At 39.9% G+C, this 15,389-nt stretch overlaps 1 protein-coding gene across 5 annotated transcripts in view; it reads left to right on the top strand.

Annotated features, from left to right (window-relative positions):
• Nucleotides 1–15,389, top strand: part of KDM3A (lysine demethylase 3A) — a 54,781-nt gene that overhangs the window by 26,191 nt on the left and 13,201 nt on the right. For all 5 annotated transcript variants that reach the window (XM_028164784.2, XM_007175326.3, XM_057558157.1 and 2 more), the window contains 5 exons: nt 8,748–8,962; nt 11,880–12,032; nt 12,171–12,266; nt 12,647–12,774; nt 14,293–14,488. In XM_028164784.2, coding sequence (XP_028020585.1) covers nt 8,748–8,962; nt 11,880–12,032; nt 12,171–12,266; nt 12,647–12,774; nt 14,293–14,488 — 788 coding nt within the window. The remainder of the gene's footprint in view (nt 1–8,747; nt 8,963–11,879; nt 12,033–12,170; nt 12,267–12,646; nt 12,775–14,292; nt 14,489–15,389) is intronic.

Here is a 15,389-nt window from a genome sequence, read left to right as displayed (position 1 = left end):
ACCCTGAGCCCTATAATGTACTTTTCTCCCTCTTCTCCTACCAACAGTAAGTCTAAAACTGAAAAGAGTACAGATTATACTTTTTAATCTGTCGATTTAGGAATCTAGATCTTATTACACATTCTTTCCTTCTCATTCTCCTTTTCAGGTTTTTTTTTTAAAGCAAAGAAGCTTAAAAATATAAACTTCCATTTTTTTTTTAACATCTTTATTGGAGTATAATTGCTTTACAGTGTTGTGTTAGTTTCTGCTGTATAACAAAGTGAATCAGCTATATGCATACGTATATCCCCATATCCCCTCCCGCTTGCGTCTCCCTCCTACCCTTCTTATCCCACCCATCTAGGTGGTTGCAAAGCACCGAGCTGATCTCCCTGTGCTATGTGGCTGCTTCCCACTAGCTATCTGTTTTACATTTGGTAGTGTATATATGTCAATGCTACTCTCTCACTTCATCCCAGCATACCCTTCCCCCTCCCCATGTCCTCAAGTCCATTCTCTACATCTGTATCTTTATTCCTGTCCTGCCCTTAGGTTCATCAGAGCCATATTTTTTTTTTGAGATTCCATATATGTGTGTTAGCATATGGTATTTGTTTTTCTCTTTCTGACTTACTGCACTCTGTATGACAGACTGTAGGTCCATCCACCTCATTACAAATAACTCAGTTTCATTTCTTTTTTATGGCTGAGTAATATCCCATTGTGTATACATGCCACATCTTCTTTATCCATTCATCTGTCAGTGGACACTTAGGTTGCTTCCATGTCCTGGCTATTGTAAATAGTGCTGCAATGAACATTGTGGTACATGACTCTTTTTGAATGATGGTTTTCTCAGGGTGTATGCCCAGTAGTGGGATTGCTGGGTCGTATGGTAGTTCTATTTTTAGTTTTTTAAGGAACCTCCATACTGTTCTCCATAGTGGCTGTATCAATTTACATTCCCACCAACAGTGCAAGAGGGTTCCCTTTTCTCCACACCCTTTCCAGCATTTATCGTTTGTAGATTTTTTGATGATGGCCATTCTGACCAGTGTGAGGTGATACCTCATTGTAGTTTTGATTTCCACTTCTCTAATGATTAGTGATGTTGAGCATCTTTTCATGTGTTTGTTGGCAATCTGTATATCTTCTTTGGAGAAATGCCTGTTTAGGTCTTCGGCCCATTTTTGGATTGGGTTGTTTGTTTTTTTTGATACTGAGCTGCACGAGCTGCTTGTATACTTTGGAGATTAATCCTGTGCCAGTTGCTTCGGTTGCAAATATTTTCTCCCATTCTGAGGGTTGTCTTTTCGTCTTGTTTATGGTTTCCTATGCTGTGCAAAAGCTTTTAGGTTTCATTAGGTCCCATTTGTTTATTTTTGTTTTTATTTCCATTTCTCTAGGAGGTGGGTCAAAAAGGATCTTGCTGTGATTTATGTCATGGAGTGTTCTGCCTATGTTTTCTTCTAAGAGTTTTATAGTGTCTGGCCTTACATTTAGGTCTTTAATCCATTTTGAGTTTATCTTTGTGTATGGTGTTAGGAAGTGTTCTAATTTCATTCTTTTACATGTAGCTGTCCAGTTTTCCCAGCACCACTTACTGAAGAGGCTGTCTTTTCTCCACTGTATATTCTTGCCTCCTTTATCAAAGATAAGGTGACCATATGTGTGGGGGTTTATCTCTGGGCTTTCTATCCTTTTCCATTGATCTATATTTCTGTTTTTGTGCCAGTACCATACTGTCTTGATTACTGTAGCTTTGTAGTATAGTCTGAAGTCTGGCAGCCTGATTCCTCCAGCTCCGTTTTTCTTTCTCAAGATTGCTTTGGCTATTCGGGGTCTTTTGTGTTTCCACACAAGTTGTGCAATTTTTGGTTCTAGTACTGTGAAAAATGCCATTGGTAGTTTGATAAGGATTGCATTGAATCTGTAGATTGCTTTAGGTAGTATAGTCATTTTCACAATGTTGATTCTTCCAATCCAAGAACATAGTATATCTCTCCATCTGTTTGTATCATCTTGAATTTCTTTCATCAGTGTCTTATAGTTTTCTGCATACAGGTCTTTTGTCTTCTTAGGTAGGTTTATTCCTAAGTATTTTATTCTTTTCGTTGCAGTGGTTAATGGGAGTGTTTCCCTAATTTCTCTTGCAGAATTTTCATCATTAGTGTATAGGAATTCAAGAGATTGCTGTGCGTTAATTTTGTATCCTGCTACTTTACCAAATTCATTGATGAGCTCTAGTAGTTTTCTGGTAGCATCTTTAAGATTCTCTATGTATAGTATCATGTCATCTGCAAACAGTGACTGTTTTACTTCTTTCCTATTTGGATTCCTTTTATTTCTTTTTCTTCTCTGATTACTGTGGCCAGAACTTCCAAAACTATGTTGAATAATAGTGGTGAAAATGGGCAACCTTGTCTTGTTGCCCTGAAAAATGGTTTCAGCTTTTCATCACTGAAAAATGGTTTCAGTTTTTCATCATTGAGAACGATGTTGGGTGTGGGTTTGTCATATATGGCCTTTATTATGTTGAGGTAGTTTCCCTCTATGCCCACTTTCTGGAGAGTTTTTATCATAAATGGGTGTTGAATTTTGTCCAAAGCTTTCTCTGCATCTCTTGAGATTATCATATGGTTTTTATCCTTCAGTTTGTTAATATGGTGTATCACATGGATTGATTTGCGTATATTGAAGAATCCTTGCATTCCTGGGATAAATCCCACTTGATCACGGTGTATAATCCTTTTAATGCGCTGTTGGATTCTGTTTGCTAGTATTTTGTTGAGGATTTTTGCATCCATGTTCATCAGAGATATTGGCCTGAAGTTTTCTTTTTTTGTGACGTCTTTGTCTGGTTTTGGTATCAGGGTGATGGTGGCCTTGTAGAATGAGTTTGGGAGTGTTTCTCCCTCTGCTATATTTTGGAAGAGTTTGAGAAGGATAGGTGTTAGCTCTTCTCTAAATGTTTGATAGAATTCACCTGTGAAGCCATCTGATCCTGGGCTTTTGTTTGTTGGAAGATTTTTAATCACAGTTTCAATTTCAGTGCTTGTGATTGGTCTGTTTATATTTTCTATTTCTTTCTGGTTCAGTCTTGAAAGGTTGTGCTTTTCTAAGGAATTGTCCATTTCTTCCAGGTGGTCCATTTTATTGGCTTGTAGTAATCTCTCATGATCCTTTGTATTTCTGCAGTGTCAGTTGTTACTCCTCCTTTTTCATTTCTAATTCTGTTGATTTGAGTCTTCTCCCTTTTTTTCTTGATGCGTCTGGCTAATGGTTTATCAATTTTGTGTATCTTCTCAAGGAACCAGCTTTTAGTTTTATTGATCTTTGCTGTCCTTTCCTTCATTTCTTTTTCATTTATTTCTGATCTGATCTTTATGATATTTTTCCTTCTGCTAACTTTGGGGTTTTTTTGTTCTTCTTTCTCTAATTGCTTTAGGTGTAAGATTAGGTTGTTTGAGATTTTTCTTGAGGTAGGATTGTATTGCTATAAACTTCCCTCTTAGAACTGCTTTTGCCACATCCCATAGGTTTTGGGTCATCGTGTTTTCATTGTCGTTTGTTTCTAGGCATTTTTTGATTTCCTCAGTGATCTCTTGGTTATTTAGTAGCGTATTGTTTAGCCTCCATGTGTTTGTATTTTTTACAGTTTTTTTCCTGTAATTGATATCTAGTCTCATAGTGTTGTGGTCAGAAAAGATACTTGATACGATTTTAATTTTCTTAAATTTACCAAGGCTTGATTTGTGACCCAAGATATGATCTATCCTGGAGAATGTTCCATGAGCACTTGAGAAGAAAGTGTATTCTGTTGTTTTTGGATAGAATGTCTAATAAATATCAATTAAGTCCATCTTGTTTAATGTGTCATTTAAATTTTGTGTTTCCTTATTTATTTTCATTTTGGGTGATATGTCTGTTGGTGAAAGTAGGGTGTTCAAGTCCCCTACTATTACTGTATTACTGTCGATTTCCCCTTTTATGGCTGTTAGCATTTGCCTTATGTATTGAGGTACTCCTATGTTGGGTGCAAAAATATTTATAATTGTTATATCTTCTTCTTGGATTGATTCCTTGATCATTATGTAGTGTCCTTCTTTGTCTTTTGTAATAGTCTTTATTTTAAAGTCTATTTTGTCTGATATGAGAATTGGTACTCCAGCTTTCTTTTGATTTTCCTTTGCATGGAATATCTCTTTCCATCCCCTCACTTTCAGTCTGTATGTGTCCCTAGGTCTGAAGTGAGTCTTTGTAGACAGCATACGTATGGGTCTTGTTTTTGTATCCATTCAGCTGGTCTGTCTTTTGGTTGGAGTATTTAATCCATTTACATTTAAGGCAATTATTGATATGTTTGTTCCTATTACCATTTTCTTAATTGTTTTGGGTTTGTTTTTGTAGGTCTTTTCCTTCTCTTGTGTTTCCTGCCTAGAGAAGTTCCTTTAGCATTTGCTGTAAAGCTGGTTTGGTAATGCTGAATTCTCTTAACTTTTGCTTATCTGTAAAGGTTTTAATTTCTCCATCGAATCTGAATGAGATCCTCGCTGGGTAGAGTAATCTTGGTTGTAAGTTTTTCCCTTTCATCACTTTAAATATGTCCTGCCACTCCCTTCTGGCCTGCAGAGTTTCTGCTGAAAAATCAGCTGTTAACCTTATGGGGATTCCCTTGTATGTTATTTGTTGCTTTTCTCTTGCTGCTTTTAATATTTTTCTTTGTATTTGATTTTTGATAGTTTGATTAATATGTATCTCAGCGTGTTTCTCTTTGGATTTATCCTGTGTCGTACTCTCTGTGTTCCTGGACTTGATTGACTATTTCCTTTCCTACGTTAGGGAAGTTTTTGACTGTCATGTCTTCAGATATTTTCTCAGACCCTTTCTTTTTGTCTTCTTCTGGGACCCCTGTAATTTGAATGTTGGTGTGTTTAATGTTGTCCCAGAGGTCTCTGAGACTGTCCTCAATTCTTTTTTCTTTATTCTGCTCCCTGGCAGTTATTTCCACCATTTTATATTCCAGCCCACTTATCCGTTCTTTTGCCTCAGTTATTCTGTTATTGATTCCTTCTAGAGTATTTCTAATTTCAGTAATTGTGTTGTTCATCACCGTTTGCTCTTTAGTTCTTCTCGATCCTTGTTAAATGTTTCTTGTATTTTCTCCATTCTGTTTCCGAGATTTTGGATCATGTTTACTATCATTACTCTGCATTCTTTTTCAGGTAGATTGTCTATTTCATCTTCATTTATTTGGTCTTGTAGATTTTTACCCTGCTCCTTCGTCTGTAACATTTTTTTTTAATAAATTTATTTGTTTATTTATTTTTGGCTGCTTTGGGTCTTCATTTCTGTGCGCGGGCTTTCTCTAGTTGCGGCGAGCGGGGGCTACTCTTTCATTGTGGTGTGCAGGCTTCTCATTGCGGTGGCTTCTCTTGTTGCGGAGCACGGGCTGTAGGCACACGGGCTTCAGTAGTTGTGGCACACGGGCTCAGTAGTTGTGGCTCACGGGATTAGTTGCTCTGTGGCATGTGGGATCTTCCCGGACCAGGGCTTGAACCTGTGTCCCCTGCATTGGCAGGTAGATTCTTAACCACTGCACCACCAGGGAAGCCCTGTAACATATTTTTTTGTTGTTGTTGTTTTTTTTTTTTTGATGGGTGGTGCTGTATTCTTGTCTTACTGGTTGTTTGGCCTGGGACGTCCAGCACTGGAGTTTGCAGGCAGTTGGATAGAGCTGGGTCTTGGTGCTGAGATGAGGACCTCTGGGAGGCCTCACTCCAGTTGATATTCCCTGGGGTCTGAGGTTCTCTGTTAGTTTGGTGGTTTGGACTCGGAGCTCCCACCACAGGCGCTCGGGCCTGACCTCCGGCCTGGGAACCAGATCCTGCAAGCATGTGGCAGGTGAAGTAGTGGTCCCCCAAAGACACGGACGTCCAAATCCCTGGAACCGCCTGGCTGGTGCGCGGCAATGGGGACCCGGAGCCGCTGGAGGGGCAGGGCGGCGGCCTGAGGAGCACAGGGCGGCCTGGTGTCTAAAGTTCTATTTTTAAAAGTAACAAACATAGAAAAATTCTGTAGGTTCTAAAAAACCACCACAAATAACTACTGTTAACTTTTCAGTGCATTCTAGTGTTTATGTGGTCATAAAATATATTCAAGCATACCTACTTGGCGTGTTGTATATACTGGTTTTTTTTTTAAATAAATTTATTTATCTATTTATTTTTGGCTTCGTTGGGTCTTTGTTGCTGCACATGGGCTTTCTCTAGTTGTGGCGAGCGGGGGCTACTCTTTGTTGTGGTGCGCGGGCTTCTCATTGCGGTGGCTTCTCTTGTTGCAGTGCATGGGCTCTAGGCGCACGGGCTTCAGTAGTTGTGGCTCGCGGTCTCTAGAGTGCAGGCTCAGTAGTTGTGCACGGGCTTAGTTGCTCCACAGCATGTGAGATCTTCCTGGACCAGGGCTCGAACCTGTGTCCTCTGCATTGGCAGGTGGATTCAAAACCACTGCGCCACCAGGGAAGTCCCTATATACTGTTTTGAATTTTACTTTCTCCAGTGCATACTTTCCCAGTTCGTAATAGGAACCACTCGATCATGTTAACTTTTTTTTGCAAATACTTTTGAGTAAGTATGCAAGAACCCATAATAACAGTGTTGGAAAATTCACTTAACCAATTCCCTTGTTGGTGTTAAGATTATTATGTATTTTTTGCCACTAAAAATAATACAGAAATGATCATCAGCTTGTCCACATCTCTGATTATTTATTTTGGAAAGGTTATTGGAAGTGGCATTACTGGGTCAGAAGGTGTGTGTGTTTTAAGGCTTTGATACATAAGTTTTGCCAAATAGCCCTGCATCCATGCCCACTGGCAGGGTTTGAACATTCCTGTCTCCATGTACCTTTGCCAGCCAGTGTATCTTTAAAAAATCTTTTCTGCTTTTATAGGCAAAAACTTTCATTTTTACATTGCTTTTTTTTTTCTTTAAGTCAAATTAATTTTCTTTAAATTCTTCCATCCTGAGTGAAGAGAAAGGTAGCCTTCTGGTCTTTTTGATATATAAATGAGCAGTGTTGTTCTGGGTATAGATGAGCTTTTAGATATCATACACTTTCTCAGAAATCTAGGTAGTTTCAGTCTCAGCTAGTTCTAGTCATAAACAGCAGTGTTGACTTTAATTTCTTCCTATTCTCCTCTCCTTTAGTTTTATCAAGATTAAAGACTGCTGATGAACTGAATTAAATGCACAGGCATTTTAATGATCAGTAATTATATCTGTGCTGATAACTTTCAGATTCAGGGTTATTTAATGAACAAGAGTTTTTTAGATGGTAGTTTGTCCCATTCATTCCTGAGTAAATTGCAAAAGCACCATGATAATATGTGTGTATAGCATTTAGAGCTGTGATAACTGTTAACAGAAGTCAGTGTATTAGAAACTCAAACAAACTCACTTCTTTGGTAAAAAGAATATCATGGTTGTAAAAGCAAAGCCTTTTTTTTCCTGATGTTTAGAGTGAAGATCGACACTGTCATTAGTCTTATCAAGTTTGTTTCTCATTAAATTCTGCAGATGAAATGGGAGGGGATAGGGTCTCAGTGGTAAAGCTCAGTTGCCAAATCCTGTTTTCCATCTCCTCCCCATTTGAAATGACTTCCAAATTTATTTTTTAGAACTATGACTAGCTCTAATTTGGGCTATCAATTAAAAGCTTGTATCTCTCCTTTGGACTCCTAGAAATACATTTGCATCTGTTATGCAACTCTCAGTGTCCTTCCAGTTCATTCTACACAGTTCTGGACAAATGCTTTTTCTAAAGCACAACTTTATGTGTCTCATGGACTCAAAAAGTTTCGGCAGCTGCCCAATGACTAGCAAAGAAATCAAGGTCCCTGCATTTTTCTTGCAAGGCCAAGCTTAATTATTGTCTCTAACATGAAGTCTTCTTCATATAAGACCCGCAAAACTCATAGTCAGCACTTCTTCCTCTGACTCCTGTAAGACTCAATGACTGTTATGATACCTGTCATACCCTATTTCCCTGGGAGTTTTATGTCTACTTCTGTGTCTCCAGCTAGATTGACATATAATGTTGTGTTTAAATAAGTCCAAAACTATTGCATAGCTTAGAAAAAACATTGCAGATGTCAAAGATGCTAAAAGAGAATGCTGAGAAAATATTCTGCTTTTTGCTCCACCTTCTTAGGTACTGAGGCCCATCTTAACACTGCCTCTTATTCCAGAAGCTTGCATGGTAATTTGTAGCTAGGATTCCTAAGGGTGTTGAATACCTCATGGATCTGTTTGGTCATGGCTTCAGTGTTGTCTAGGGTTAGCCTTCCCCTCCTGAGCAATATTCTGGAAGCAGTAGTTGTATTCAAATTTGGTCAGATTATTTGTCACCTTCTATTTGTTATCAGTTTACTTCTGTGGTGACTTGTGATTATTCTTGCTATTAAGTTCCAAGTCAGGCAGGTTCAGTAGCTGTCCTTGGAAATGACATGAGTAGATCTTAGTTCGAGTGTAAAGCACAACTCCCTCTCCCTGCCAACCCCCCATGTCTTTTGGGAGAAAACTTGGAAGTTTTAAAAATCTTTCTATTGATGTTGCCAAGTAGCAATCGGCTGTGATTAGCCATGGAGATTATAGAAAACTGGGAAGGAAATGCTTGATTTAAATACCATTTAAAAAGTAACAACAAGATGTAAATCACTATTTCGTGTATGTAACATCCTTTTTTTATTTTTTCACTCCCTCTAGGTTACAGTTCAACAAACACGGTGTATTGCGGGTAGAAGGCTTCTTAACACCAAACAAGTATGACAGTGAAGCAATTGGCTTGTGGTTGCCTTTAACCAAAAATGTTGTTGGGACTGATTTGGACACGGCAAAGTATATCCTGGCCAACATTGGAGACCACTTCTGTCAAATGGTGATTTCTGAAAAGGAAGCTATGTCAACTATTGAGCCACACAGTAAGAGCATCTCTTAGGGGGTAGGATTTTTCAGTCCAACTCGATTTTTGTTCCTAAATGACACCTAAGTCCTAATTGCATGGATTTCGTTTTCACCCAGAAGTGTAGATGACTTTGGTAGAATGAAGTTGCATTTTTCCTTTTGTAACAGATTCTGCCTATTGATTTCATCAGTCAGTAATCTGTCTGCAGGGTTTGTTTCAGGGCAATTACTAAATTTTTTGTTAAGGTAAAGGTGAGGTAGTGGTGGAATTTGCATAGCCTTATACCAACAAGTGTGGACTCACCAAAAGGGATTTATTTTAAGACAAAGGTTCTTAAGAAAACATTTCAAAGAAGATAATGGACAGGCTGTACCCTAGACCTACTGAATCAGGGTCTGAGGAGGCTGGGACCCAGGCATGAAAATGGGAACGAGCGCAGATGAAAATGATTCTGTTAGAGTCAAGGTTTTCAGGGAAAACTTGGAGGTTCCAGCCGGGTGTGTGCAGTGTCCCCACTCCCTGAGAGCACTCTCACACTAATCTGGCAGCCCAGTCAACCACAGAGATCAGTGTGGGTGACACATTAGAGCCAGACCTCCCTCACGACATCTCAAGGTACGGTGTCGAGGAGGACAGCACACCTCTTGTCTGTGTGCCCTTAGAAGTGAGATATCCAGCCAGAAGCACCAAGGGGCATCTATCTTTGTCAGTCTCACACTTCGTTCCATCATTTTATCTTTCCCAAATGGTTGCAAGTTAAAAGTGAAGCCTTTCCATCCCTCTGGTAGATATCTTTTCAAACTTTGCATAGCCAGATATGTTTCAATATAAGCATCCACACATACTGATCTTAAGAATTTTGGTTGTAGGTCCCAGGAAACTAACTGAAGCTAGCTTAAGCACAAAAATAACTTATTGGATAAGTTTGAACACTGTTATATCTCAGAGTCCAAGGAATGGGAACTGACATTCCCAGGAGCGGGAATTCAGATCTAGGTGGGGTATGGGATTGTGAGCTCCATGGGCAGCCGGGGTCCTGCTAAAGTGAAGAGCAGCTTTATAATCACTGTTCTGTTGGGGTAGTAGAGACTCTGATAAGTCAAGAATCGTATTAAAGTTGTTTTTCCTATAATCTATTTAGGACAAGTGATACTGGTTTTCCATTTTCAGTAGAGATACAAAAGCTTTCTTCTTATATACTTTTAAGTAAGAGAAGACTTAAAGAAAAGTTCTTAAGTAACTGGTCTAGAGGTAGTATATGAATGACTGGGTTGCAAAAACATTTTTTTGGAATGTATTAGTAGCTTCCTGAATCGGAAGGGCTGTTTTAAGCTACTGATGTTTTTTCTTTGCTCAAGGTGAGTCGTCTGAAAAATGTGTCCTTAAAGATGTAATTGTGATTAACCTTTCCTCCTTGCCTATTTGATTATCCTGTTCCTCTTTATTTCCTCTGTGACAAGCTGGTCAGCTGGAGAGAGGAACTCACTGTGAGTGATACTGAAAGATGCCACCACAAGGAGTCGCTAGAGAGGGGGTTGGGGGGTACCCTCTGATCCTGAGACGAGGAAGCAGGTCTTAGCCTTTATACATTTATTCTGTCTTTTCAATGACATATAATCATTAAATAGGTGGCTAAGAGATCTAAGACTACTCTCTAATAAAACAGTCTAATCCAAGTGACCAAGGTGAAGTCATAAAATCTCATCTGTAAAATGCCTAAAGTTCTATGTATTGTGCACTGAGCTTCTACATTGTAATGAAATGGCAGAGGTTCACTCAGCAGTTGGATTAACTTAAAGCAAACTGAAGTTAGTCATTTCTTTTGTGGACAGTCTGAAGAAAGAAGTAACCACTGACTGGATTAGGAAAAGATGTTCTCCGTAGAACACGAATGTGACAGTATTGATCCTGTCTTGTTCAGGAGAGAGAGACAGACAGAAAACAGTCTTCTGATCAGCAGACATTGGGCTTTTCTGTGACGCAGGAAAATGTCCTCCCTTTGCTCTTACTCCTTGAAGCTTTCTAATGCCATATGTGGCACTCCTCCATGGTCGGGGGGTGGGGTACGATTTCCTGCCCAGTCCTGGAAGGCCCCTCCCTCCAGTTTTCAGGGTTTGGCCACTGGAACCGAAGATGCTACTTCATAGAATTCTTGATTGTGCCTCAATCTGTTGGCTACTTGGTTAGTGTGAGTCGGTCCTCGGTGCCTGCATCACTCCTGGCTCTAAAAATTGAGTTTCTGACACTGACGCATGACGGAACCGACTTTGGACCATTGTGCCCCCCGCTAGTTTATGTGCTGCTCCCTCCAGGTTTCCCTCGGCGGCCTGGGGTTTTTAATGGGCAGTCTGAGTGGTTTCAGGGCATCTGTGAATAACCTGACACTCGACAGTGAAGGTTAGGTTTGTGTATTCGAGTCAGTTTTTTTTTCCTTTGGAGAAAGCATGGTCCATGTTGCCTTTAGAGTCTCAGACGGTCTCATGACCCAAAATGTGAAGAACCACTGCTCCTTTATATTTGTGTCTGAACTCCAGCTTGTGTAACCAATGCTGCTTTTTTCATTGACTTACTCAGCAGGACCTACTATGCAGAGCTCCTTGGAGGGTGGGGTGGGGTGTGGGGATAGGGTACAGCCTGAGCAGGGATTCTGCTTGCATGGAGTTTAGTCTCCTAGAGGGAAGTAAAACTGCACCTGACTGCATACAGTGTGAAGAGGCCTGAGTCTGAAGTACAAATACAAGTTGATGGGAGTGCTGAAGGAATCCAGGAGAGCTTCATGGCGTTGGTGGGGGATTTGAGATGGGCTCTGGAGGCTGAACAGTTAATGGGAACTCCAGTGAGAGGGAGGAATGGCATCAACTCCCCTCCCACTTCATGTTTTATTTCAGGAGCCCTCTCATCCCCAAGACTAAGTGATTTATTGATTTTTGTAGGACAGGTTGCTTGGAAGCGAGCTGTCAAAGGTGTTCGAGAAATGTGTGATGTGTGTGACACCACCATCTTCAACCTGCACTGGGTGTGTCCTCGGTGTGGGTTTGGAGTGTGTGTGGATTGCTATCGGATGAAGAGGAAAAATTGCCAACAGGGTGAGAACTGACTTGACTCTTCTCCAAGCCCCTTATACTCTTAAATTAAGCCTTTCATTGATGTGTGGTTGATGGATTTCTGAAACTTTTGGGACCAGAGTCCATAAAGAGCAATTACTACAAATCAGTTATTTGCAGGTGCTGCCTACAAGACTTTCTCTTGGCTGAGATGTGTGAAGAGTCAGATACATGAACCAGAGAACCTCATGCCTACGCAGATCATTCCTGGAAAAGGTATTTCGTGTGGTGCAATGATTTTCCTTTTCCTGTGTTTTGGGTAGCTCATAGGGGCTGGTAGTTCGGTTTTACTTTGTGTAGTACAATTACTTGCTGACTTTATTTTAGTATGTACCATAAATTGTCGAGAAATGTATTAAATAATGCCCCCGAACTTTCTGGTAAAGGCCTTGTAAATAGTTTTGTAAAAGGAAAGAAAATGGCACATTTGGGGCAAGGCATACTTAGGAGGTAAAGGGGGGAGTGTAAGCACCCTAAAAAAAAATGCTGCTAAAAAAAGTTATCCTGTTAGAAATATAAGCTTTTGCTTTGTAATGTTGAGGTTGAAAGTACCTAATATCCTTGTTCAGATGTTTGCCTGTGCCCTTTTTTTTTAGCCCTCTATGATGTTGGAGACATTGTTCATTCTGTAAGAGCAAAATGGGGAATAAAGGCAAATTGTCCCTGTTCAAACAGGCAGTTCAAACTCCTTTCAAAGCCAGCCTCAAAGGAAGACATAAAACAGGTATTACTGTTTATGCTAGATTCACCATCCTTGTGATTGTTGTCTGTCTGTTTTCAAAAAACCCAGGGATTTCTGTAGTATATTTGAAAGGAACATGGGGAGAGCTGTCAGTGGAAAGAGATAGTTCATGTGGTTCATGTGATACTTTATAGACCCATTCTCAAGTTTCACATTATTTTTGTGGACCTCATTTGTAGCCTCTTTTCTTAGGCTTTTAATTTTGTTCCTTGAAAAAGCAAAAACCTTTTCTATTATAGTCTACCTAATAAGTTGCTGTCAAATTTGTATAGGTTCTTTAACTTCTCATGTTTTACACAGTAAAAATTATTCAGATAAGCTTTAAAATTTTTTTTATTATTAAATATGTTTTACCTATAATATATATGAAGAATTGAAGGAAATAATACTGAAACAAACCTTTATTTAGCTCTCACTCCACATAAAAAATGTACATTTCCTTGGTGCTCACATGCCTCTTCCTGGTGACATTCCCTTAACCTTCACCGTCCCATCTACCCCCCAGCTGTCTCCCTTTTTCTTCCTCACCCCAGTAATCATTATCCCACATTGTTTTTAGTAATCAGAAATTATTTTACATTTTGATAAAGCTGTGGTGTTGAAGGCAGCATAGGTAGAAGAGTTTTGATCTTTGTAGTCAGGACTGAATTTGAATTCTTTTTCTGCCACTTCCAGTTGTATAACTTTGGCTCAGATGAACTCATGTATATATGCTTCAGCTTCCTCATCAGTAATAGAGGAATAGTAAACAGTGCTGGTAATTGGGCATCACAGAATTGTATCACATGTAACGTGAGGGCCTGGACCACAACAGGAATTTGACCCTCCTTTTTCCTTCTTATGTATGTATAAACGCACTAGCTGAGTTGTCAAGGCAGTTTTTTAAGTAATAGAAAAATAAGGTGTGTTCTGTCTGTCCAGTTTTTGTTGTTCTTGTTCAGTTTATGTTTTGAATTCTTTTTAGGGCTGTTCATCAATTTTTAAAGCCTACTACACTATGCTAAATCAAAAGAGCATTTTCTTTTTTCTGCATCCCATTTCCTTCTGAATTCACAGCTGTATTTCCTACCTTGCCTCATTTATTCGTTCACTCACTCAGCCACTGGGTTTTGAGTGCCTATTCATGATACAGGGGTGAGTTCACAGGGGAGATGGGCACAAACTGGGCGTTTTAAAGCAACATGGTGAACGCAGTGATAGGGATATGAACGAGCATGAGGGGGGATACGAGGGTGGGGGTGGATATCTTGCTGTATTTACATTCTTCACTTACATCTTATATTTTTACTAGTAATACTTAAAAGCTAAAAGATTAAAATCTCTCCTACATAGTTCTGCTCTATTGTCGAGAGATTACTGCAGTGGTGGTGATGTCCAGGGCTATTAGGTGGTTTGTTTTGGATATTTCTCTCTTACTGGTGAGCAGTTAGGGGAGAAGGTAAGAAAAGGGAAACGTAATTTTTCAGCTTGTGGAAGATTCTCCTTCTGTACTCACCACAGACTTCCTTGGTTGGAGAAAAATCGACTCTTGGTGCCGTGCTCCAGCAGAACCCCTCGGTGCTGGAGCCCGTGGCTGTAGGTGGGGAGGCTGCGTCCAAGCCGGCCAGCAGCGTGAAGCCTGCCTGCCCAGCCAGCACGTCTCCTTTGAACTGGCTGGCAGACCTGACCAGCGGCAATGTCAACAAGGAAAACAAGGGTGAGTGTTTCCTGCCTTCCTGAGAACTTCCGTCTGTTCCCAGAGGGGCCTGGCAGCCTTAGTTACGGTGAGAACAGAGTGGTTAGAAGTAGTGTGGAGTGGAAGGCGGTTCTCTGTAGCCACCCTGAGACCTGACACAAATGCAGCGCCGGAGAGAACTTCTGCTTATGGCAGAACTCTAGGTAAGGCTGAGCTTGTGTTTGGCAGGAGTGGAGTGGGCTGAGACGTGTGTGTTTTAATAGTGATCTTTGCCTTTCTGCCTTTAACCCTGTGTATATTTCCTATTTTGTCTAAGTTGCAACGTTCTGGCTTCAGCTTTATTTTTCTCATCTGTGCTGTTGTCTCAGGATGCTTGATGATAGTATAAAGAACATGGGTTTGGAATCAGGTAGTTAGATTAGGATTTTGGTGATTCTGCTTTCTGGCTGTGTTACAAAGAAAGGAAAATTGCAGATCAGTTTCTTTCATGCAAAGATCCTAAACAACATCTCAGTGAATAGAATTTAGCACTATAAATAAAGGAATCATACAGGGTGACCAAGCAGAGCTTCAGAAATGCAGCTGTAGTTTTAACATTAAAAAAGCGGGGGAAAAGTCATGTGAAGAGATACAGGAAGAGAGTAAAATTCAAAGCCTATTTATAATTTTTTTAAAAAAACCTTAAATTAGGAATAGAAGGGAATGTCCTTAATCTAAGGAGTTTCTACGATAAAACTAACAGCAAACATCCTAAATTGTGATTGAATTTTTTAATTGGTTGAATAATTTTTAACAGTTTCCCTCTGTGTTCAGGCATGAGAGAAGGATTCCTGCTTTCACTCTTTCATTAAACATTGTATTGGAAGTTCTGGCTATTTAAGTCAGTAAGGTAAACAAACAAAGAGATGTTAGGATTGGAAAG

The sequence above is a fragment of the Balaenoptera acutorostrata genome, chromosome 12 (genome assembly GCF_949987535.1).
Source record: "Balaenoptera acutorostrata chromosome 12, mBalAcu1.1, whole genome shotgun sequence".
NCBI classification, from domain to species: Eukaryota; Metazoa; Chordata; class Mammalia; order Artiodactyla; family Balaenopteridae; genus Balaenoptera; species Balaenoptera acutorostrata.
The sequence above is the reverse complement of the archived record's forward strand: the minus strand, read 5'-3'. Positions and strand labels throughout refer to the sequence as shown.